This window comes from Seriola dumerili, unplaced genomic scaffold (genome assembly GCF_002260705.1).
Source record: "Seriola dumerili isolate Sdu_G_001 unplaced genomic scaffold, Sdu_1.0 BDQW01000381.1, whole genome shotgun sequence".
Taxonomy (NCBI): Eukaryota; Metazoa; Chordata; class Actinopteri; order Carangiformes; family Carangidae; genus Seriola; species Seriola dumerili.
Genome location: NW_019174636.1, coordinates 697,270 through 720,111, shown reverse-complemented (window position 1 = coordinate 720,111; position 22,842 = coordinate 697,270). Strand labels below are relative to the sequence as shown.

At 42.3% G+C, this 22,842-nt stretch overlaps 1 protein-coding gene across 1 annotated transcript in view; it reads left to right on the top strand.

Annotated features, from left to right (window-relative positions):
- LOC111233228 (glutamate receptor ionotropic, NMDA 2D-like) overlaps positions 1–22,842 on the top strand; it is a 136,286-nt gene that overhangs the window by 24,133 nt on the left and 89,311 nt on the right. Inside the window, exon 6 of the mRNA XM_022760993.1 lies at positions 814–954. Coding sequence (XP_022616714.1) covers positions 814–954 — 141 coding nt within the window. The remainder of the gene's footprint in view (positions 1–813; positions 955–22,842) is intronic.

The following is a 22,842-nucleotide window of genomic DNA, read 5'->3' as shown; positions in this document are numbered from 1 at the left end:
TCATACAAATAAATACTTTTAAAAGACAGCAGCTTTAAACCTTTGCAAATTCGATCAACACCCTGGTGGTCTATGGATGTGTTCGTGGCTAGCCTGCTAGCTAATGATATACAACATTTAAATTATAGAATTTTAGGCCTTTTTGAAGGTTTTCTCTTTTATTCGAGAGCTAGCTGGAAAGCTTTCCTGCTCTTTCAGGTCTTTGTGCTAAGATAGTCTAAACATACCCTGGACCAACCTCCCTACCAACCACACAGAGATTAAAGTATTTCTCCTCTCCTCTCCCTCTCAGCAAGACAGCAAACAAATGTGTTTCTCAAAATGGAAAAATGTTCCTCAGCTTGTCTCTAATGAAAGCAAAAACGAGAGGGAAAGTGATCTATTGCTGGCGAGTCCAGTTTTTGAGCTGATGAGGGGACAGTTTTTATTTTGCATTTAAGTTTCGATTCATCACTTTGTGTGTGCAGAGAAGTGCTCACGCCAACACCACAACCTCATTTGTAGAAATTGGGTAATTTTTCAGTGTCTCAGTCAGTGGAGATGTGCCAAGATGAGTGTTCTTTAAAATTCGGCCTGGTTCAGCTCTAAGTTACAAAGGAGAGGAGTCCATTCATTTTCCCCTGTAGGTTCAGTGCTATTAACTTTGAGTCTTGCTGCATTTTCTTTGTCACTGGATATGCACTTATTCAAGCAGCAACTACTGTCTTCCACCGAGACTGTCTCCTTTCTTTTTTTTTTTCCTCTGAAAAGAAAAGACCTTTTGAAAATGTCCCTCTGTCTCTGTCTCACATTGTACTCTCCCTAATCCTGCAGGCGCATTGCCAAGGGCGTCTCTGTGCTCACCCACGGAGCAATGGCACTGCGGAGGGACCAGGGGGCCACCAGCCGGTCGCAGTACGCAGGCAACTGCCAGAGTGACGGTAACCAGACCCATCGAGTGCCAGACAGGATCAGGTGAGAGAGAGGGGGGAGTGGGGGTGGGTGGGGGGGGGGTGACTTTGAATTTTGATGTCGTTCTCACCAGCGTCTGACATGCAGCAGAGTGAGCGAGCAAACAGCAGAGCAGCATGGAAAAGTAAATAGTGGCCAGCAGCTTTAATGAAGCCTCCACGTTCAGAGCGAAACCAGAGAGCTGAGTCATGCTGGCCTGAAGAAATAACTGTAGTCTTTTCTATGGTCAGGATTTACAGGTGAAACCACACGGTTGATGATGATGGTAGCCTGGCTTTCTGTGTTTTAGAGGATTGATTACTGAATATAGTGATCATAAGGTCGAACAAATGTCGGCTTTATATATTATCATTGCACTTTTACATAATGAAAGCACCTCCACGCTGAAAGCATATCGATTTCGCAACTCAGCAGCACTGTTCAGGGTCACATTCAGCAAGGCTATAATGTAGATATACAATACATTATGGCGCGTTCATATCCTGATGAACAATACCGGTGTAGTTGCTACTGTAGCAGTGAATGCAGTTGTGTGTGTGTGTGTGTGTGTGTGTGTGTGTGTGTGTGTGTGTGTGTGTGTGTCTGTCCTCTAACAATGAAAGTGATATCTGAAAAACACTTGTACAACACTGGTATTTTCATGGCTCTGTCATATACTGTACATCAAATCTTTTTTTTTTTTTTTTTTTTTTTTTTTTTTTATGCCTTATGCCTTTCTATTTTGCTTGCTGTGGCGCTAGTTAGCATGCAATTCCTTTCTATTTTCCAACTCACCTGGAATACCTACAATGTTAGACACCTTTGTCCATTCAACCTTTATTTTATCCAAATCCTTGTAAACAAACAGGAACACGTCGTAAAGGACGTGGAAACCCATCGCCGCTCTTATCAAAATCCCCTCCATTGTGCTTGGGAATACATATTTGATGGGAACTATGGGAACTATAGTTTACACAATCGTGTTCTCTTAAGTTCTCTACAGCGGAGCACACAGCTCACATAGAAAATGAATGACTTTGGCGTTCTCGCCGCTTTCGGTCTGAACTCACGGTTACTTATCACCTGTGTCCAGAATCCTGGGGCTGCTGCCTGTTGAAGGACGTATCGCACAAAGATACATCCTTCAGGGAACTCGAGGTTAATCTGAACATGGACAAGGAGAAAAGTAACTGACTCACACTGACTGAACCTTTTTGGAAATGTTGTCTTTTTGAATAAATTGTGTAGCTTGGAGTCAGTGTGCAGGTGTTGATGCTGCTTTTCAAATTTCCTCACACCTGTTCAAGATGTGCATATAATTATAACCTACCGCCTCATTTGTCAAACGTGGACAAGCACCATAATATCAGAGTTCACAGAACAAGTTGAGACGTTTTTACTTAAAAGCATGAGGGAATACAGAATATGTCCATATAACTTCAATTTACTGTGTGTGTAATGGTGTTTTGTAGCTATGAAGAGCCCAGTTTGTGATGCAAATGTAAACAAAAACGGTGAAGACCAAAACTGAAAACACAACCTGTCTTTACTACACCTGCTGTAAATCGGAATCTGACTGGTCTCTCTGCTGGAAACAGGCTCGGCGTGTGATTGGGTGTTGTCAGAAGTCTGTCGCACCTGTTGCACCTGTAACCACACCCCAATAGTGATGTCACAGTATACTGAAAACATCCCGGCGTAAACTCGTTCATCACTGCAGTGAGGTACGACATCGAATAACTGGACGGCAGCAAAAGTAAAAGGTTGTTTATCAGTATATCACACCTAAATTTTTAATTCTTATCATTTGAGAAATGCACATAATCCATAGTTTTCATTAATAAATCAAACTCTTTAGTTGTGTTAATAAATGTATTATGTCTCGACAACTTTCTGTGCTGACGGCTAACAAAATGTGCGCAGTGAATTGTGGTTAGCAAACACCCAATCATAAATGCAACCTGCTCACTGCAGTTGCGGTTCACCTCCCGACATTTACACGTTACCGCATGGTTAGCACCGTCGCCTCACAGCAAGAGGGGTTTGAAGAGTTCGAAAAACCTGCTGCCCGCCCGCCCGCCCGCCCGGGGGCCTCTCTGTGTTCTCCTCATGCCCGCGTGGCTCCAGATACTCCGGCTCCCTCCCCACAGTCCAAACACATGTAGGTTAATTGGCGAATCTAAATGTCCCGTATCTGTCCAGGGTGTACCCACGCAGCCCTCGCCCGGCCTCGCCGTGACCCCTAAAAGGGATATGCAGTATGGTGAATGAATGAATGTTGGAGACCAGGAAGAATCACGTAGAGTATCTCCAGAATATCTGAGTTTAAATTTTAGATAATTTCCTCCTCTTACCCAGCGGGACTTTGAATGTGTGAAGGGGAAAATGAGCAGAGGAGCAGGATAGCAGAAGTCAGGTGGATGTCAGAATATCAAACTTTTAAACCGCATGTTTGATTGACTGCTGCTTCTCTTTGGCACAATCCCCTCTAGGAAGTGTTGTGGAGGAGTCAGGTTGTGCTCTGTTTTTAAGCTGTCAGGGTTACAGCAGTTGTCTGGTAACCTGCTGGTAGACTGGCTCCGGAGATTTGAGTTCAGATTTACTAATGCAGTTGGTTGTTCTGTGTAAAATTCACAAATTAATTGCCTGCGGGAGAAATGTTCAGTTTGTACTCTGGGTTCCATTGAGTTAAGTTATCAGGAGAAACTTCAGCAACCTACGAAAACTGAAACAAAATGTTTGTTCGGTTCAACATTAATCTGTGGTCATGTTTCTCATGTTGTTTGGACTCATGATCGTTGGGAATGCCTTGAAGATGTCACTGACTGATCAGTTAACACGAAGAAAAATATTCTCACTTACTGACTAAGATTAACTCAGTAAGTTTTTCTCTAATGAGAAGAGTATGGAGACCATTGTTAAGAACCAGATCTCACCAGATTCATATGAATTTGAATCATTTACTTAAACCCCCGAGTCCAAACTTCTGTGATTTATTATCCACGCTCCCCTGTAGCGTGACTTCTCGATGCAATGGATCTCCAGTCTTTACTTCAAAAGAACAAAAAAGGACAACGATTGAGTGAAAATAAAGAAGTTTATTAACTCAACTACTATCTACAGGGTAAATGCATGGTGTAATAATCATAAAGATGAAAATGATAATGAAATGAGCAGTGTGAGTTGGCAATGGTGGGAGAGGATATGTTATGACTATACACTGTGGCTATACAGCTAATGGTACTACGTCTATCAATGAGATTCGATGATTAAATATTGCTATATTTCGACGTCAACCCAGTCATGAGCACAGTGTTAAGACCGGCCTGAACCCTTGGCTGGAACCCAGGTGGCTGTGGTTGCCGTGGTAACCCTGGAGACGCGGGATCTAGGTGGATTCTCCTGGAGGCCGTGTCCCGTTATCACGATGACGGATTCTGCCGGTGTCTCAGCGGTTCAGCTCTGGTGGAGTTTGCCAGGAGACTTTCTGTCTCGGGCACTCTTGATTTGTGCTTGGCTTCTCTGCAGGCGGTCGTGCAGATGTTGTCTGCTGGCGTCTCTTGCGGGTTGATGCGAAATAAACTCTAATGCTCTTCACTTTGGCTAACTTTAACTTTAGAGGACTATGGCGTTGACCAGATGACTCTAAACTGTCAAAAATCTTCAAAAATTAAAACGTGATAATAGTTAAAAGGTACAAAAATTACTCTGAGGCACTTCTGTTGTTTTGGTTCAGTTGGTCTTGACTTGGCTTATAAAAATATGAGATTGCGCGTGTAGACAAAGAAAATGTTACCTCGAGCACGCGGCAAAGAAAGAGCTGTTGACTTAGAGCCGGTGGCTAAGAGCTGGGAGCTAAGAGAGCTATGTGTGAAATGATCACAACTGTTTTATCACCCATCTTCTCCTGTCTTTTAACATAATACAAGTGGTTAACTGATCAAACAACAGTATAAACATTTCCCAAAGCTAATAGTCTATAAATGTGGATTACACAGCAGTTCTTTGACTGTAATAATAATAATAATATGGACATGCTGGATGTCATGTAGTGTGTGTTACCTCGTGTGAAGGATGCTGACAGTATGGTCACATGAAGGACACTGTCTTAAAATCTACATGTTACATTTCAAACATTCTATGGGATAGAAGTTTGGGATTAAACTATTGCATAGGAACATCTCATGAGTTACAGAACAGCTAGATATTTAATTTTACATTCTTCCTCAGATCTGTGTCTGTGAAGAGAGTTCTGCCGGTCACTACCCAGGACTGGGATGTGGGTCATAGTTTATGACTCTTATCTAGAGAGGGACAGAGGAAGGGAGGCTGGTGTGTGTGTGTGTGTGTGTGTGTGTGTGTGTGTGTGTGTATTCATTCATTCATTCATTCATTCATTCATTCATGACAGAGAGGCCAGAATTCACACTTTAGCGATGATCAGTCCTCTTGGTGTTACTTGTCCTACATAAGAAACAAACAAATATCAATAGACAGAGTTGTATTGTTACTATCAATTTGATAGTTTGATGGTGGGAAGAGTAACAAAGTGTCAGTTTTGGGTGTGTAACTCTGCATGTCCTTACAATGAACTTCTTGAATGGCTTGTGACTGATGCCAGGCCAGGTGTGTACACTACACCACTCTAAGATTTGCTTCATGCTGCCTTTGAGAGATGTGACTCACTTGTTTTTTTGGGCAGCTGTAGCTCATGTGGTGAAGCCTGTTTATCATTAATTGTAGAGCTACTGGTTTGAACCGTCCACGTGTGGTTTGTTTGAGCAAAGACATCGAGACCAAGGTTGCACCAAGCCTAGATAGGCGTAAGGAAAAACATGTATCTTACTCTGTCCAATAAATGCAATGTAATACCGGTTTCCTCTTCCTGTATGTTTATTGAAAAGCATTCTGGGAACTGTAGCAAAGCTCTTCCTGGAAGAAACATAGATTAGGCAGAGCAGGCACAACAAAATCTAAATTACAAGTTAACAGCAAAAAAAAAAAAAAAATAACAGATTGGTTCAGATATGACAGATTGATGGCGACGTCAGAGAAATCTTCCCCGCACAGACAACAAGTCTGACTGCAGATGGATAGTTACCGCGGGTTGCCTGCCTGCGCTCTTTAATGAAGCGAGGAGGTTCATTTTAGACTCGGCAAAACATTTCATGCCCCTCAGAATCTGGCTTTTTCTCTTTTTCTTTTCTTTTTTTTTTTTTTTTTTGAATGCTCTCAATCAGCAGCAGGGCTGTCTGTCACGCTGACAGGCGCCGGGGCTCGTGGGACTCTCATCGAGTGGCAGCGATAGTCCTCGCTGCAGCGGTACGAATGACACCTGTAACACGTGAAGGGTTTTACTCTCGAGGGAGCTGAACACTTTCCAAAAATGGCTCTGCTAGAAATAAAACTCCACCTGTTGAACCACTGTGTGGCCTTGTTCACACGTAAATATCTTTATTTCAGGATTGCTGGGAGCCTCTGAAGTGACAATAATTTGTGAATACTCCAATCAAAAGCTACCGTTAGAATATTAAAGGCCACGCTTTTCATTTAAAAAGTCTCATATCTGGATCAAAGCCAAGTGTGATTCAGTACGTTTTAGGCCCGTGATATGTCTGCAGCTACAGAACAAACTGTGGGTATTTGGCAGAGGTCGCAAACGAGTCTCAAGTCTTAACCTTCAAGTCTCAAGCAAGTCCCAAGACTGTAGTGAGAATCAAGCAAGTCGAGTCATTGCTCAGGTCAAATCATCAAGCGAGTCAAGTTATATGAAATTCTGATTTCTGATCTGAAATTCTGATCAACCCTAGTTTCCACATTTAAATCAGTGAAAGACAGAGATCGTGAAAAGTTTAGTTTTACTTTCGGGCATTAACAAAAACTGTTGCAGCTGTTTACACCTTATAAATATGACTGATATTTCAGTTCTGTGACCGCAGCCAACCACTGATAGTTATTATCTGTGTCTGTTTATCTGTCAGTAAAAAACTACTGAACTGATCTGCACCAAACTTGATAGATGGCGGATCCAGTATTTTTTATCACTTTCTCTAATGTGTAGGAATGTTTGGCCTCGGTATAGGCACTGAGTGCCATTCTAGTTATCACTCTTACTATACATCTCCATGTGGAACCTGCATTGTGTTATGTTCTCTTTTCTCCTTGTGTGTTGGTTTCTGCTGGTCTGCGAGTTAGTAGGTTGCCAGGTTTGTGGGCATTGCATTAGAAATCAGTCATGTTTCAAAAACAAAATGTAACTTCTCAATATCTAGAAAAATGCAAAATATATCATTAAAAAAAGTCAAGTCCGTTTGAGTCATCAGTCTCAAGTCATGAACACCAAGTCGAAGTCAAGTCAAGTCTTTTGTCGGTGTTGGTCAAGCAGGTCTCAAGTCCTCAAATTTGTGATTTAAGTCAAGTCATGTGACTTAAGACCCCCACCTCAAGTGTTTGGACAGATGCACATTTGTTGTTCTTCAGGTTCTGAGCTTCAACACATTCAATTGGACATGAAATAAAGGGATACTACATTAAACTGTCAACTCTCAGCTAAGAAAGTTGATGCCCAGTATAGGGCTTCAAAAGTAATTGGACACATGAAGTCAGACAAAATATTCATATTTGATATTGATGAAAAAGCCTTTACAGTCAGTGGCTGCCTGAAATCTTTCACAGGCAGACATCGGCAGACGCTCTCCCAGAGCTTCAGCTCTTCAGGAAGTAGAATGCAGCTCAGTCAGATCGCGCTCCGGTAACTGACTCGACCAGTCGAGGGTATTCCACCTCTTCACCCCGGAAAGCTCTTTGGTGGTTTTGGCCTTATGTTTATTGTCCCGTTGAATGACGAAATGTCGCCCAATGGGTTTTGATGCATTTGGCCGAATCTGAGAACACATGGTGCTCCTGTAAACCTCAGCATTCATCCTGTTGTTTCTGTCAGAAGCGAAATCATCAATAGATACCAGTGTGTCAGTTCCACTGGAGACATCACATCCAGGCCAGAACAGAACCAAAGCCGTGTTTGACGGATGAGATGGTTGGCTTGTGCTTGGGGGTCATGAGCTGTTCCTTTTTTTTTTTCTTCTTTCCATCATTTTGACAGAAGTTGAAGTTTGTTTCAAACTTTGTTCCAGAACTCTACTGGTTTTCTTTTTGTGTGTTTCTGTGACCTGCGGCCTCTCTGTATTTTAGTTTACCAGCAGTTTGCATCTTGTGGTGAATCCTCTTGAGGTTTCGGTCTTGAAGTCTCCTCTTGATCACTGACGAGGAGACATGTCTGCCTGCATCCTGGAGAGCGTTCTGTGCTGGTTTCTTCACTTTTGCAAAAGATTTTTTTTTTTTACTGTCATCCACAAGAACTTGTGCTCGTCGCCGTACCAGGTGGCTTGACATATCCTAGCTTTCCTGTGAGCACCTGCTGTACTGTTTAGAATGAACCCAACTGTTGATGTTGACAAAGCAACAGCCTTTTTGGTAAAGGTGTTTTTGTCTTCCGTGGGCCTCTTCCTCCCTTGCATGTGCACCTCCTTACTCCTCTTACTGACAGACGGCTCCACCTCGGTCAAAATGTCAACTCTCTGTAAACTCTGACCTGCCCAAGAAGCATGAGGTAACCAAGCATCCAATCATTTTGAAACCTTGTATTATGGGCACTATATGTTCAAAGGACTATGTCCCCCACACTGTTCTTTCACTATTGACATAAACCTACTCAAATTAAAGCTGAAAAATGTTGAATATGGCAGGAAATATCACTTTTTGGTGTTATATTGAATATCAGCCCACCACACACCGCCCTTATACCTTTTTATTTTCAGTCTTACGACATAACGGACATTCTACGTCTTTAGTCCACAGTCAAAAAATAGACTTTCACATGGTGTATTGTTGGCACTGAGTTCTGTAACAAATTCAGTTTTTAACCTTGATTTTGAGCTCACAAAAAAAGCTTGTTATTATGGGAAATTAAACTCATCCTTGATGTTATTATCTGTCGTGAATCCCCTGTAAGAGATGGCGCCATGCAGCTCCCTCCTGTTTTTGAAATTGAACGTTTGAATGTCTTTCAATAGTTCTGCCTTTTCAAATCCACAGAATCCCTTTCAACACTGGGGTAAAACTCAAAATGGTGTTGATTAATGGAGCGGCACACTTGCCAACAGTGCTCTTCAGTTGGTACTGAATGAGTGGGGGAGCGGTGCGAATGCGCACTCAGCAAATCTCTCCTGAATAATTAATCATTAAGATGTTAAAACAAAGTTGATGTCATTAATTATCTAGTGGATTTATGAACTTAATGATTATGAAATATTGAGAATGGAAAATGAGATGGCGCTCCGCTCCACGCAGCAGTACACTACAGCACATCAATCCTTAACACTAAGTATATTTGAACTGCCTCACGCAGACATCATGTATTGTCTTTTCATAAAATAAGAGACGTTTGCAAACAACAGCAGCACAGAGGAAAAGTCAGATGAGACAATAGACATTTTAGAGCTGTTTTGCTTCCTAACGATCTCCATTAGTCAGAGTTTCTGCTCTCTGTGCTGACAGCTGAGACAGATGTGTAGTTAACACACACACACACACACACACACACACACACACACACACACACACACACACACACACACAAAAAAAAAGCTGTATGACTGCTTCCACCGAAAAGCCAAAAATCCTCTGAACAGCCAGCTGCTCACGTTTACAGACTGGCACCAGAAATATCAGGATGTACAGACAGAGGAACAGGGAGGGAGCGTGAGTGAGGAACTGAGGAGACAGGAAATGTGCGAGGTAGGAGTTTGGCAAGCAGAGCTGGAGGAGCGCTGAGAGAGATGGAGATGGAGGGAAAGAGTAAATAGAAGATGAAGGTGACGGGCAGGCAGAGGCAAAGATGGTGACGACGACGACGACGATGATGATGATGATGATGATGATAAAGATGATGATGATGAAGATGGTGGTGATTTGGCCCTCTGCTTGGGAATCATTTTGCAGCTTCCAGCCATCAGATTTCAAACAGTGGCAGCACAGTGTGAACCAGTGACAGTGAATTGAATGAACATGTGCAGCACAACAGAAGACGGTGTAACTCTACACTAACATTTTTAAAAGTTTCACCAAGTGCTACTCATATTCAGAATCAGCATAATCTCAGCTAATTATATGTCACTCAATAAAGACTTCAGTACAGACTAATAGAGGTTAATAGCCCATATAACAAAAACAAAAAACACTTTTACAGACGGAACCTTTCCTTATTCATAGATAAAAGCACTGTTAACCACAATGGAGAAGGAAAAATTCAACACAGGAAGTTGTACTTATTTGTTTGAGTTGTTCTAGAGTTGATTTGAAGTTTCTATCTTTATTTGTTCATGAGTTATGCTCATTCTCTGGAGCAGAATTTATGGATATATATAAATATATAAAGTCAACTCCAAATCCTCAGCTGCTCTAAATATCTGACCGGTCACATCCTTCTGTCTTTATTCTGTCACTACAATAAACGCAGAACAACTTCTCCTCACTCTGAGCTCAGAGTAAAAAAAAAAAAAAAAGCCCTGCTCCCATTGAGTGTGGGTATACAGCCAAGGCAGGCCAAGCCTCTGAATCAGACACTGTGATTAGCTGGGACAGCGCCCGCCGGAGCCAATAGGGATGTAGAACTGAGTGACGTGACTTTAAACGTCACTAGCAGAGAATGCTAATGAGGATCGATCAATAAACACACAGACAGAAAGCAGCAATGTGCGAGAAAATTGGTAAGACTTTCTCAACTTTTAATGTCAGTGTATCGATCGGAGTCAGTGACTCACACGGGCGGACAGGGGCTTGTTAAAAAGCGATGATCGTCTAGTTTACAGAGAAAAAAAACGGTACATCTCTAGCTCAAACGGTCGGGGACCAATGATGCTCTAAAGACAACGTGAAATTTGGAAGCTATACACGGGCCCGAGGAGGCTAATATAGTTCAGAGTTGCTCCTCCGACATTTTGTGTTTTCCAGCATATTGAACTTATTCAGTTGCTTTGTGGTTGCACTGAGATATGAAAACCCTGTGTGCCTCCTGCTCTCTGCCATCATGCGTTTGAAATGTCAGTGTAGCTGATCTCACAGCATGGCTGCTGCCATTAACCTGTGTGTTTGTTCATTTTGTCAGACAATGACAGTAACATAATGGTGTGATTTGCAGAACATCAATATGATAATGACAGCAGTTAAAACTATTATCTGTTTATGAGCCGTGATCATATTTCGCACTAATTCTAAAGAACCTAACAGAAAAGTATTTAAATAAGAACAATATATCATTGTCTGCATTTAAAACAGCAGTGACTCTCTCTCTCTCTCTCTCTCTCATGAATTACAAACAAGAAAACTTTGTTGGATCCGAGTTATGACAAAGTCAGTAACCAATGAATTTGAAAATTAAAGATGAATTTTACAATTAACATATTTGTTAACCACGGCAACACTGTGCCGCTGAGTGCCACCTTTTTAAACTACGGTCATGTGATTTTTTCCGAGAGTTTTTTTCCTTGACATGACTAATTGTCACTGTTAGCTCCCTTTTTCAGATCATAAACATTAGAATACCAGCGTCCAGTTCAGGCTATTTCTGCATAATGTTTGTTTGGAAGGAAATTAAACATGAGGAGGCGAATCCACAGTCACATCCAGATCTGAACGATTAGAGCCACTTCATTCATCAGACCTGCCGCCGAAGAGACACGGAGTGGATTGTAACTGAATAAGTAAAATGCACAAGTTTGGACTGACAAAAAGGATGTGAGGATGAGGACAGGACAGGAGGAAGACAGGAGGAAGACAGGAGGACTAGAATAGGACAGCCAGGATGGAGTTGAGTCTAATAACAGGAATAAGAAAATGAACAATGTCTTTTCTTTTTGCCTGTTGTTGTTATATTTTGTAATTCTCTCTGGATGGAAGCAGCAGCAGCAGCAGCAGCTCAAATAAAGAAACACACTGATGCAGAATGTAGGTCAGAAGATGCAGTAGAAGGAAGATATTACTATTAAGTGTTAATTACAATATTGTATATATAATACATGATAAAGCTTCATTTAAAATGCAGACAGAGGAGAGGAGAGGCAAAGACAGGATGGGTCAGAAGAGGGAACAAGGATAAAGGAGGTGATGGAAACAGGAGATGAGGAGGAGGAAAAAATGGAAGCAGAGGAGAAAACAGCAAAATGGAGAAATAATAAAAGGGAAATGAAAACAGAAGCGCGGGAGGAAGATAAGGCAGGAAGAGGTGGGAGGAAGAAGGGAGACAGTGGAGGAAGAGAGTCAGACTGAAGCTCAGCCAGTCACCTCAAACCCTCGGGGGGACTGACTGCTCATCTGGAGCGGAGGAGTGTCACACCACCCGCTCTCTCTCTGTCTCACTTTTTCTTTTTTTTTAATAACCACACCACGGTGATCTTCAGTAGCCAAATTCATTCAGGACAACAGGAAAACCTTCTGCACCTTCAGACACCATCCAACTTTATCCACTATCCCTCTTTTCTGTTAATTTTCGATGCTGCCATGGCTCAGCAGGGGAGCTACCGCTTGCATGGATTGCAGCCAGTATGTGTACACAGTGATACAGCCTATGTCGCATGATCTTTTTCAGTTGGACCTAAATTCAATATTCATGTAACACTTTACCCAACAGTGCTACAAGCTAACTGTAAATGTTTATCAAGTGAAAACAGTAATAAAAATACAAATACTGGTGAGAAAAATATTGTCGGCTTGTTAGTTTGGATCTCCTGCTCTGACTCAGATTCACAGAGCCTGAGACTTTAAAATTACATTCACATAAACTGCTAATTAAGTGTGATTTCAGCTGACATAAACACCATTTGTATTGTTTTCTGTTACATTGATCTCGAGGTGGGATCCACCCACGTCTCACTGGATCCGATTGATTAAATGCTCATCTTTAACTTCCTAATTCCATCGCATATGAGCTTGTACCGTTTGCCTTTAAAGGAGGTGAACAATTACAGCAAAGGACGGGAAATATAATCGAGGAGCATCAAGACTATGTTCTGTTATGGTTCTTTTTCTCTTCTGTCATTCTCTCTATCCTTCCTTCCTTCTCTCTCTCTCTCTCTCTCTCTCTGTCTCTTTTCCCACCTTCCCTCGTCGCTCATCAACATGTCTGCTTGTCACCCTCCCATCTGTTGCACTTCCTGGCGTGGTGTTGGTTTGGGTTCCCTCTCTTTCAGTCTTCTGGCATCTGATGTTCAACTTCTTTCTTTCTTTCTTTCTTTCTTTCTTTCTTTCTTTCTTTCTTTCTTTCTTTCTTATACAGAATTGTCCAACATCCATGTCTTGTCTTTGACATAAAACCAAAATGCTATGACCAAAAATGTTCACCTCTACATGAAGGATTCCTGCATGCTCTCGTGACAGCACACTTGCTGGATCCAGTATAAGGAGTCTGAGAAAGCTTCTCCAGTGATTCAGTCCTTGGCTCACTTCAGCATGTGTTGCCCCCGTGGAGCTTTCTGTTTTCCTCAGGCTACTGTTGCTTCTTTCTGCCCGTCTCTTGTTGCCTTCTGTGATTCTTACTTGTGTGATTGGTGCAAAAAAAATGTCTGATTCTAAACAACTGACAAAAAAAAAAAAACCTGATGTTTACAGCTGATGTCTTGAATCAGACATAGACAGACTTAGCTGCTAGCTAAGATGATCTACATCTGCCGCTCCCTCGCTCCCTCCCTCTCTTCCTCTGTCTCTCTGGCTGTCAGCACTGACCCGTCATGTTGCGTCTCTCATCTTAAACATACATGAGGTGCGTTTCCCCGGAGTCGAGTTTAAAGTTACATGACTCATGTCTTAACAATCGTGATAATTTATTGAGACGTTAAGAGCCAATGGGAGGGTAGGCCAAGAATGAGTTTTGTAATATATGCTCGGGGGTTTTTTTTTTTAAAAGGGGGTTCGACTTAACCGCGTAATTATGCCAAGGCTTTGCTAATGGTGCTGCCAGCGGTAAGGGCCGCTTTTAATGCTTTCTTTCCCCTCATGTGCTCTGACCAGTGACGTGACGAGCTTCCAAAATACATGCCTCAGTCTTGCTGTGGCACTTAAACTCTTTGTGTTTCAAATACAGTCAGAGACACGCAACAGATGAATGTAATACAGAAAATTATGGAAATCACCATGTGTTTTAAATTACTTTAGTTTTAGAGCCGTTTTTATAAACTTTCACTTTTTTTCTTGCTTTGAGTGAACTCTTTCTAAAAGATGGCCCTGATACACAGAAAACTATACAGATTAATATGCATAATGTTGGCACAGATGCTTGTTAGTTACACATTTTCACATAAAAGCATTTCCCGGTTGTGGGCTTCATTTTGCAGAGTTGCCTCTGCAGCTTTTTAATGCCTCAGTGCTAGTGACAAATGCTTCAGAAGCATTATGTTTTTGGGTGGTCTATCCATCTGTCTGTCCATCTGTCCGTCCCATTCTCGTTAATATCTCCGGAACAACGTGAGGACATTTCTTGGACAAAGGATGAACTGATTAGGTACATGTGGTCAAAGGTCGTGCCGCGGGGATGAGGTATTTTTGTAGACCAACTTGGATGTTAGTATTACTCTGGTTCCTTCGACAAAAAGCCAGTGGGCTTTGGGATTACTGTAGAAAATAAGCTGTGCGACAGTGAAGGATATTCAGCAGGATAATCTTCACTATTTAACACCACTTTATGATTTTTGAAACCAATACAATCACCAGGTGTAATAAGCTAATGCTGGGCTATAAACGAACTGCACCACGGTCGCATAACTTCAGTGTCAACACCACTAAACTTCCAACTTCCAATTTGATTCAGCTCTTACTTCTTTTGCAAAAGCCTTTCCTCTTACAAAGTTAGTAATAGTTAATAAGAGCGCGTATAAACACAACAAGGCTGGAAAGGTGGAGCGGTGAGTAGATCGGTTTTCATGTTCGCTGTGATGACGTTGAACCTCCCTGACAAACTGTGTAGTCTAATTTAGACACTTGTTAGCAACCAACCTTTTATCAACAGACGTAAAAGCTTAAAGAAATCACCACTGGGGTATTTACTGACATGTTTTACATTATGAAAAAAACGTGAATATGACCTTATTTCAGCCATCTAAACCAAAAACCCATTCAAAAAACCCATAGTCTTCGGGAAGAGGAAACCAGAAGTGCTAAAATGCTAGCTAATTTCCAGGTTTTAGCACTCATTCCTGCGGCACTCTACATCTCAGGAACAACGTCAAAGATTAAATCAACAATGAACTCATCAGCTTGCTAATTGTGATCAAACCCACTTTTATATCCTTCAAAGTTTGGACGGACATGGAAGTAAACTACAATTCGACTGGTTGGCGGAGGCATACAACCACGAGGTGGTAATTCTAGTTCTCTGTAAAATCTGATCTTTTTTATAGACTGGTTTGTTGTTGTTTAATAAATCTAATATCAGCCCCTTATTCTTTCCATTTGCTCTCTGCCCATTTTGGTTTAATACTCTCACAGCAACATTTCATCACGGTATCTGCTTCACTTGTAGGATTCATTCATTTATTGATTCATTCATTCACAGAATGGTTCAGGTTTTTCAGGAGTTACCAAACAATGCGATCATTCCTCTTCTCCATACTGGTTCCCTGTCAAGCATGGCTCCAATGAAAAGAGATGGGGGGCCAAATCTGTGTGCCATGCATAACTGTATTTCAAAGTCCAGCTGAAGCTAACACAAGGCTTTGGGAGTCTGACTAAGCCAAATGGAGTGGGTTTCTTCCAAATGTACGGCCTTTTTAGAGGAAAATTCACGCTTCCAGATTACCTGGAAAGCACTTCCCTGTGGAGGCCGAGTTATACAAGAGAATTTCACTCTAAAAAGACCAACTCTGGGGTGTATTTTGCACAGAAAGAGCACTGAGGATTTGGTTCCCCATCTCTTACTCTTTGCTCAAGGAAGCGCTGCTTTACAGACGGTATGGAGAGGAGGAATGACCGCAGCGACCAAGGCACATATGGACATGGGAGTGTATCTGAACACATGCTTTAATAAGCTGATTTCTGAATGAGTGAGTCTGATAATGACTGATGCACACACAGACATAAAGAAACTCAGCTCTGACAAACAGAGGTTTAAAAATACGAGAAGGCAAAAAGCAGAGAGAAGAGGAAATGAGATCAGATTTATCAAACAATGGAAAACCTCCATGAAAAACACTTTCTAGCTCTAATGTGCCTCGGGGTGAAAGTGCTGTATAAATGCAGCCCATCTCGCAGTGTACTCACCGAAGCAGTTGCTGAGATCTGGGAACATGGTGACATAGCTAAAAACACGCAAGCCAAAAATGTTGCTAATTACATGTGTGCCACAACGACGCTACAGCAGATCAAAAGTATCACCGGTAATAAATTTCTCCTTCACCTTCTTTTCTCTTCCAACTACCCGTAGGGGAGTCACATGCCATTACTGACAGGAAATGATGGTTAAAACTACAAAATAAGACCCAATTTCTGAAACCAAAATGTCCCATTGATTGATCAATTGATCCATTCATTCAGTCAATCATCCATTAGCACAGTCAGTTAACTGGGTATTTGTCGTTCAGTCCATCACTCAGTCTGTTATTCAATCATCCAACCGGGCATCCGCCATCAATTTCTCTCTCTGCTCCTTCCCCCTCATCCCTCCCATTCATATACAAATCCCCCCCCCTGCCGCTCTCCCCTTCCACTTCTTCATCTCTCATTTTTCATTCTTCACTTCTTGCTTATTAAATCACTCCCCTCCTCCTCCTCCTCCTCCTTTCACTCTATCTAGAGCTTCCCTCCATCCATCTACCTATCTGCTCCGCTCTCCTGCCCATCTTTGTCTCCCATCTCGGCTCCTCCAGGGGCCGCGGTCACAAAGGCATCTGATGTGTCGTTTTGCATGTAAATTAGATAATTGGATTTGGACGCATAATGCACGGTGGCAGGCAGAGGGGGAGGAGGAAAGGTGGGATGAAGGAAATGAGAGGAGCAAACAAGAGAGGTGGACTTATTGAAAGAGACGGGGGGGGGGGGGTTAAAGATTTATGTCTCTTCATACACTCACAAAGGCGTGCGAATACATCCACATGCAGAGGCATGAATATGTAAATACTCTGATATGAGCGCACACTCAGCTAAACACACAAGAAGCCGAGGGAGTTGCATAGATGCATCTCAAACACACACACACACACACTACGCTCGAGATTAGCTGCAAGCTTAATCAATTGATCATGCTCTACCTGCAGTGTGCTCCGCCAGGTGACGCCCCCAGAGGCAGTGATGCACGCCCAATTAAATTCCAAGCTTATGTTTAAGGTGACAGTGAGAACATTACCATGCCAACTGGGATTACCCAGCAGAGACCGGAGGCATGACCGCTGCCTCTCTTTATAGAGTTTGTACCTGTGAGATTTGGTGGAACGTCCCTGGAGAAAGATTAGTCTGCCGTTGAGTCCAGTGTAGTTTCAGGGTAACACAGTTTTAGCAGCACTGGGTAAAATGTTGTGTTACAGCAATGATTCGCCATATTTCCATCTTAATACATGTCAGTTACCTTTCTGGTTTAAAAGACTGATTGACACAGCAGTGACCCAACCAACAATATGTACGTATTTGGCGCAAGTATGCTGATCTGGCTGTGAGTTTTTAAGTTGTGTGTATGGACTGGATGAGATGCGAAGGAATTGCCCTTCTTGGGATGAACAAAGTTGTCTGAATCTGAATCTGAATATATCCAATTTATGAATGATTATATGTGCTCCTTTTTTCCTGCTGTGCTGTTACTTTTTCTGCATTTGTTTTGTTAGTTTTCATAAAAGAACGAGATAGTTTGACTTTCTATACAACAGAAAATCCCATTTCATTTCATCAGTGCAAGTGCAGCGCATTTTCTCATGACATTTTCACCCCTAAATCATAGTGTACCGCTCACCTCGCCACATTGACTGTGTATCAGTATCTAAGATGATGATACTGTTTTTCTACTGTTCACTTCTAGATTAGTGTAATGAAGAATAAAACCACTGTTGCAGCAGTAGCTGTCCGATGTTGTAAAGTCTCGTCTCATATTACTATAAACCCATATGCAGGAAGACTTCAAACTCGTGGCTGTGTTATTGAATTCGGTCTTATTGAACTGTATAACATGCCCACACCGCCCCCTTGTTCTCAGGTTGTCCGTCCAGCTGTCCCATTCTTGTGATATCTCAGTAACGCCTCGAGGGAATTTCTTCAGATCTGGCACAAACATTCACTTGTACTAAAAGATGAATTGGTTATAATTTGGTGGTCTAAGGTCAAAGGTCACTGTGACCTCACAAAACACATTTTTGGCCCTAACTCAAGAATTCATGCGCTAATTATGACAAAATTGAACACAAATGTCTAATAGGATAAAATGAGGAAGTGATGACATTTTATATCCAAAAGGTCAAAGGTCAACTTCACTGTGACATTATAATGGTCTGCAAAAAACGTTTCTGCCCATTACTCAACGCTGTTACCTCAGGAAGGAGAGATCATGAACATATTTCCTGTAACTCGGCTGGTTGACGGAGGCATGAAATCACGAGGCGGCGATTCTAGGGTTGTTTTAATGCAGAACATCTGGTTCACGAAAGCAAATAAAGCAAGTCAGTGTTGGGGTACACTCATAGGTAAAGGTAGTTGGCCAATTTCACGACTGCGTGGGAATGTGTGGGCGTGTTTAGACTACACTTGATTGACATTTCTCTCGCTCTTGAAATAGTAACTTTCATTTTTGTGACTCTTGGAGAGCGCACAGTTTAATGACTTGAATAAATTCCCAGTATGACTCAACCCACCTCCAAGCTGCTGTCAAACAGCTGTAAATGAGAGAAATGTTTGTTAATAACTCAAAAAACAACAGTTTTGGCAGCATCTTGGTTAAATTCCTTTTGAACGGGGTGAAGACTCCACGGGGAACGATCACTCTGATCTTTTACTTGTGTCGGGAGTAATCGTGGTCACTCAAAAAAAAGTTTTCAGTGTGGTTGTAGGAAATTTTCTTTTTTTTTTTTTTCCAGAACCTCCACTTTCTATTTTCACCGTGTCCTCTCTTTATCACGGCACAGTTTGCCTTTTTTTCTCTCATTCACACTTGGCAACATTTCCACCACCCCACGCTGCGTGAAACGAACTCCGACCTGCGCTCTGGGGGAAGGAGAACACGAAGTCGCCGCAAACAATCACATTACCTGAGCGGTTATTTAATCAGCGACTGATCGACGGCGCTCACTCGGGTTCACCTGTTTGCTGCCGACGAAGAGCAGAGAGCAGGTGCTCCCGATGTGCAGTCGCTCGCTGCATTTGCTGCATGCTAAATTACCGGTTGTCAGTAACGGCGAGCGGATCTCCTCGGGCTCTGTGACTTCCGCTGCCATCGCTGTGAAAGCTGTCAGCTCTGTGAAACACACACTCCCACACACACACACACACACACACACACACACACACACACACACACACACACACTCATGCACACACTCCCCCGGTATCCTTGTCGCGACCTGTCCTATCAGTGCTAATGAAGGCAGTCACATCAGTGTGGTGATGGGAGTGAAGTGCTAATATGAATGTGTGTGTTTGTGTGTCTAATACAAGAGCTGCCACTCCTGCTTATAAACATGCAAATGGAGCTGTAAATGGAACATTAAACCCCCCCCCCCACCCTCACCCCCCCTCGATGTTGTTTGATGTTGAAATAGCTACTCTTCTCCACTCACTGCACCCTTCCCTCCCCTCCTTGTTCTTCCCTCCCTTCCCTCCTCCTCCTCCATCTCCCTCTTTAATTGTCTCTCTTTTCCTCTCGGCTCTCCATCACTTCTTGTTTCCTCTGTCTCGCCTCTCATTTTCTAGCTTCCCCATCAGCTGTTTCCTCTCCTTTCGCCTTCAGCCTCTCTTGTCCTTCCCCCTTCCTCCCACTGTCCTCCCCTCATCTTCCTTCATCTCCCCGTCCTTGTCCCTCTCTCTTTTCAGTCCTCATAACATCTTCTTCCTCTCTCCGCTCTGTCTCATCCTTTTTTTTCCCCCCTGCACTCTCACTGTCGGAGTCAGGGCTCCATTTCATAATTGTTGCATAATTATGCAAATGATACCTGATCTGCAGACATTTAATCACATTGTTACAACCTGCCATTTCATTTGGTTTTTATTTCACTTTGTTGATGAGGTTTGATATTTTGATATTTTCTTTTCTCCAGAAGCTTCTCACTGTGAGCGATGACGTCTCTGCATGAACACACTATATTCTGACAAAATTAGATGATGAAAGATTTTTGGAGTTGTGTGTTTTTGTGCACCAATCACTGTTTAGCTTCATTTTAATCGAATCGTTTTTACAAACTTTCGATTTGACTGTTGCTCATTTAGTCGTGAAACTTCTATTTTATAGAGAAATATTCAAGATTGCAAATGTTTTCTGGAGTTTTGAGTTTCTGTGTCATGATGGCGACAGAATGTGTTTCATATTATTCAGCACAGCTGCTGAAAAATCCACAGCAGTGCACTTATTTTATTTTTAAAAAACTGAATAATATTTCTGAACATTCGCTTTTCATTCATTCATAGAAATTCAATTGTTACTACGACACCGGCACCATAACCTATGATACCTTTTCTTTCTTTCTCTTAGCACATAAACCTGCTTCTTTTTGTCATTTATTATATTTTTCTCCTTTGATTTGAGTGATTATACAACTAGACTTCTAGCCTCAACAACCACACATGTTGTTTGTCTCTCTTTGCGACCCATAGGAACAAAACAACAGGTAAAAATGAACAAATGGCAGTGTGATGGTTTGGTTACCTTCAGGCACGAAAACAACTTGGTTGTTAGGGGAAAAATTGATCACGGTTTAGGTTAAGTATTTTGTTAAGGTTAGAGGATCCGTGTTGCCATGGTCACACCGGCAATTGTAGAACACTTGTGGTAATGGGGACAGAACTCACACAAAGCTGGTGAGAATAATCATTCCTCATCCCAACGATAGAGACGGGCTGACCAAAGAAATGAACACAGATTGGTCGAGTACATATCAGCTCATGATTATAGCCAATAAACAGCCACCAGATATACATACACACATCTGCTATTCATGTACAGTATATATATCCCAAGACACAAGAAACCTAAAGTTACATAAAGACTCAAAACATGTGCAGCTCTCGACCTCTTTAAGCGTGAAGAGGATGAATAGAAGAGAGGACTTCAATATATAACAAGCACATTCATTTCCAATAACGCAATCAATATCAATATCATCAAGTATCGTCAAGTAGATTTGCCTTCCACATGATAAACAAACCATTTAACCGTCTATTACCTCCACACATATGACAACATCGCCTGACTTCCTCCTTCGCTCCCGTCATAATTACAGCCACTTTCTCGCCTGAACGTAAACGTGTTATTTGGTGGCACTCGCTGTCTCTCATGACCGCTACATGACGCTTCACAGTAAAACCTAACAATGGGCTGTTATAAGGGGTCGTTTTTTTTATGGGGGGGGGGGGGGTACACTCTTTGTGCATCATAGAGGCTCCCCAGACAACAGGGAGGAGGTTTACCCACCAGCTGGCTGTCACAGTTGGTGATGCACTTGACCAGTCAAAACAAATTGTCACCAGATCAGCACACACAGCGTGGCAGTGTGGACCAGAGCAAACGCGAGATTCCACACTGTCGTAATCTGCAGTTTCCACCAGATCGCCACGGAAATAGAGGCCTTCAACAGCTTCTATTACATCATGACTTGCACTGGTGTCTCATCTCTATTTCTTACCACCATCCCTCTTTTCCCCTGTCTCATTCCTGTCCCAGTTAGGACAGAGCTGCATTCAGACATGCCTCTAATGGGCAGACTCACAACACATGTAATGCCAAGTTGCACACATCACCATGACAACCCTGCTGGGACGAGAGGGAGATGGGACAAAAGACAAGGAGGAAGATGGTGATTGATGGATTGACTTGGATAGAGAGAAGAGGAAAGGCACGAGATTCAAAGAGCAGGGGGTAGAATGAGGAAGGAGAAGAAGAAAGAAGAGGATGAAAACAAAGAGTGGGAGTAGAGACCGGAAATTAGGGGAAATAAGTAGAGACAGAGAGAAGAGGAAGAAGTTATGTAAATAGAATGTGAGGTTGAGGTCACAGAAGTAACACAGCAGCATACTGAAGTGTGTGTTTCCATTGATACGCTGCCTGTTTTCATGCCATTGAAAAAGCCAAATACTGTCAGCTTTGCTACACAGAGTAATCAAAGCCCTGGCCGGATGAATAATTTTTTATTTGTCAGCACGGATGTTTTCTTTTTCCTCTTCTGTCCAAAGTATGAAATAATTATTCTGCTACGGACCAGAGACCAAGGATATATGACTTGTATATTCCTTTCATTCAGCATCTCTATTTTTATTTTTTTATTTTCTCTGTCCTCTTTTATATTTTCTCCCTTTTAATTTCTGGAGCACTGCCTCCTCTCTGCGCCTCCTCCATCTCTTTGTGGAGACAGGGGCGGCTGAGCTGTACGTCTTGATCATACTGATTTTGTTTCATCGTCACGCACTTTCAGTGCCTGGCTCTCGTGGGCTCATGAGACACATCCATGCATCATTTGAAGACAAGAAACATTCTCCACACAGGCTCGAGCTTCAGACATCAGCTGTGCTGCAAAGGTTCCAACGGGACTTGGAAATCCTTGAAAGTTTATGGATTTTGAAAAGTGACTGGATAGCCTTGAAAGCACATGTTTTGTCATCTATATGCTTCAGTGCTCCCTGTCCAGTGATCAACGCTTCATCTCGTCCCTGTGATGGAGGTTTGTGCTGATGCAGCAGCAGTCG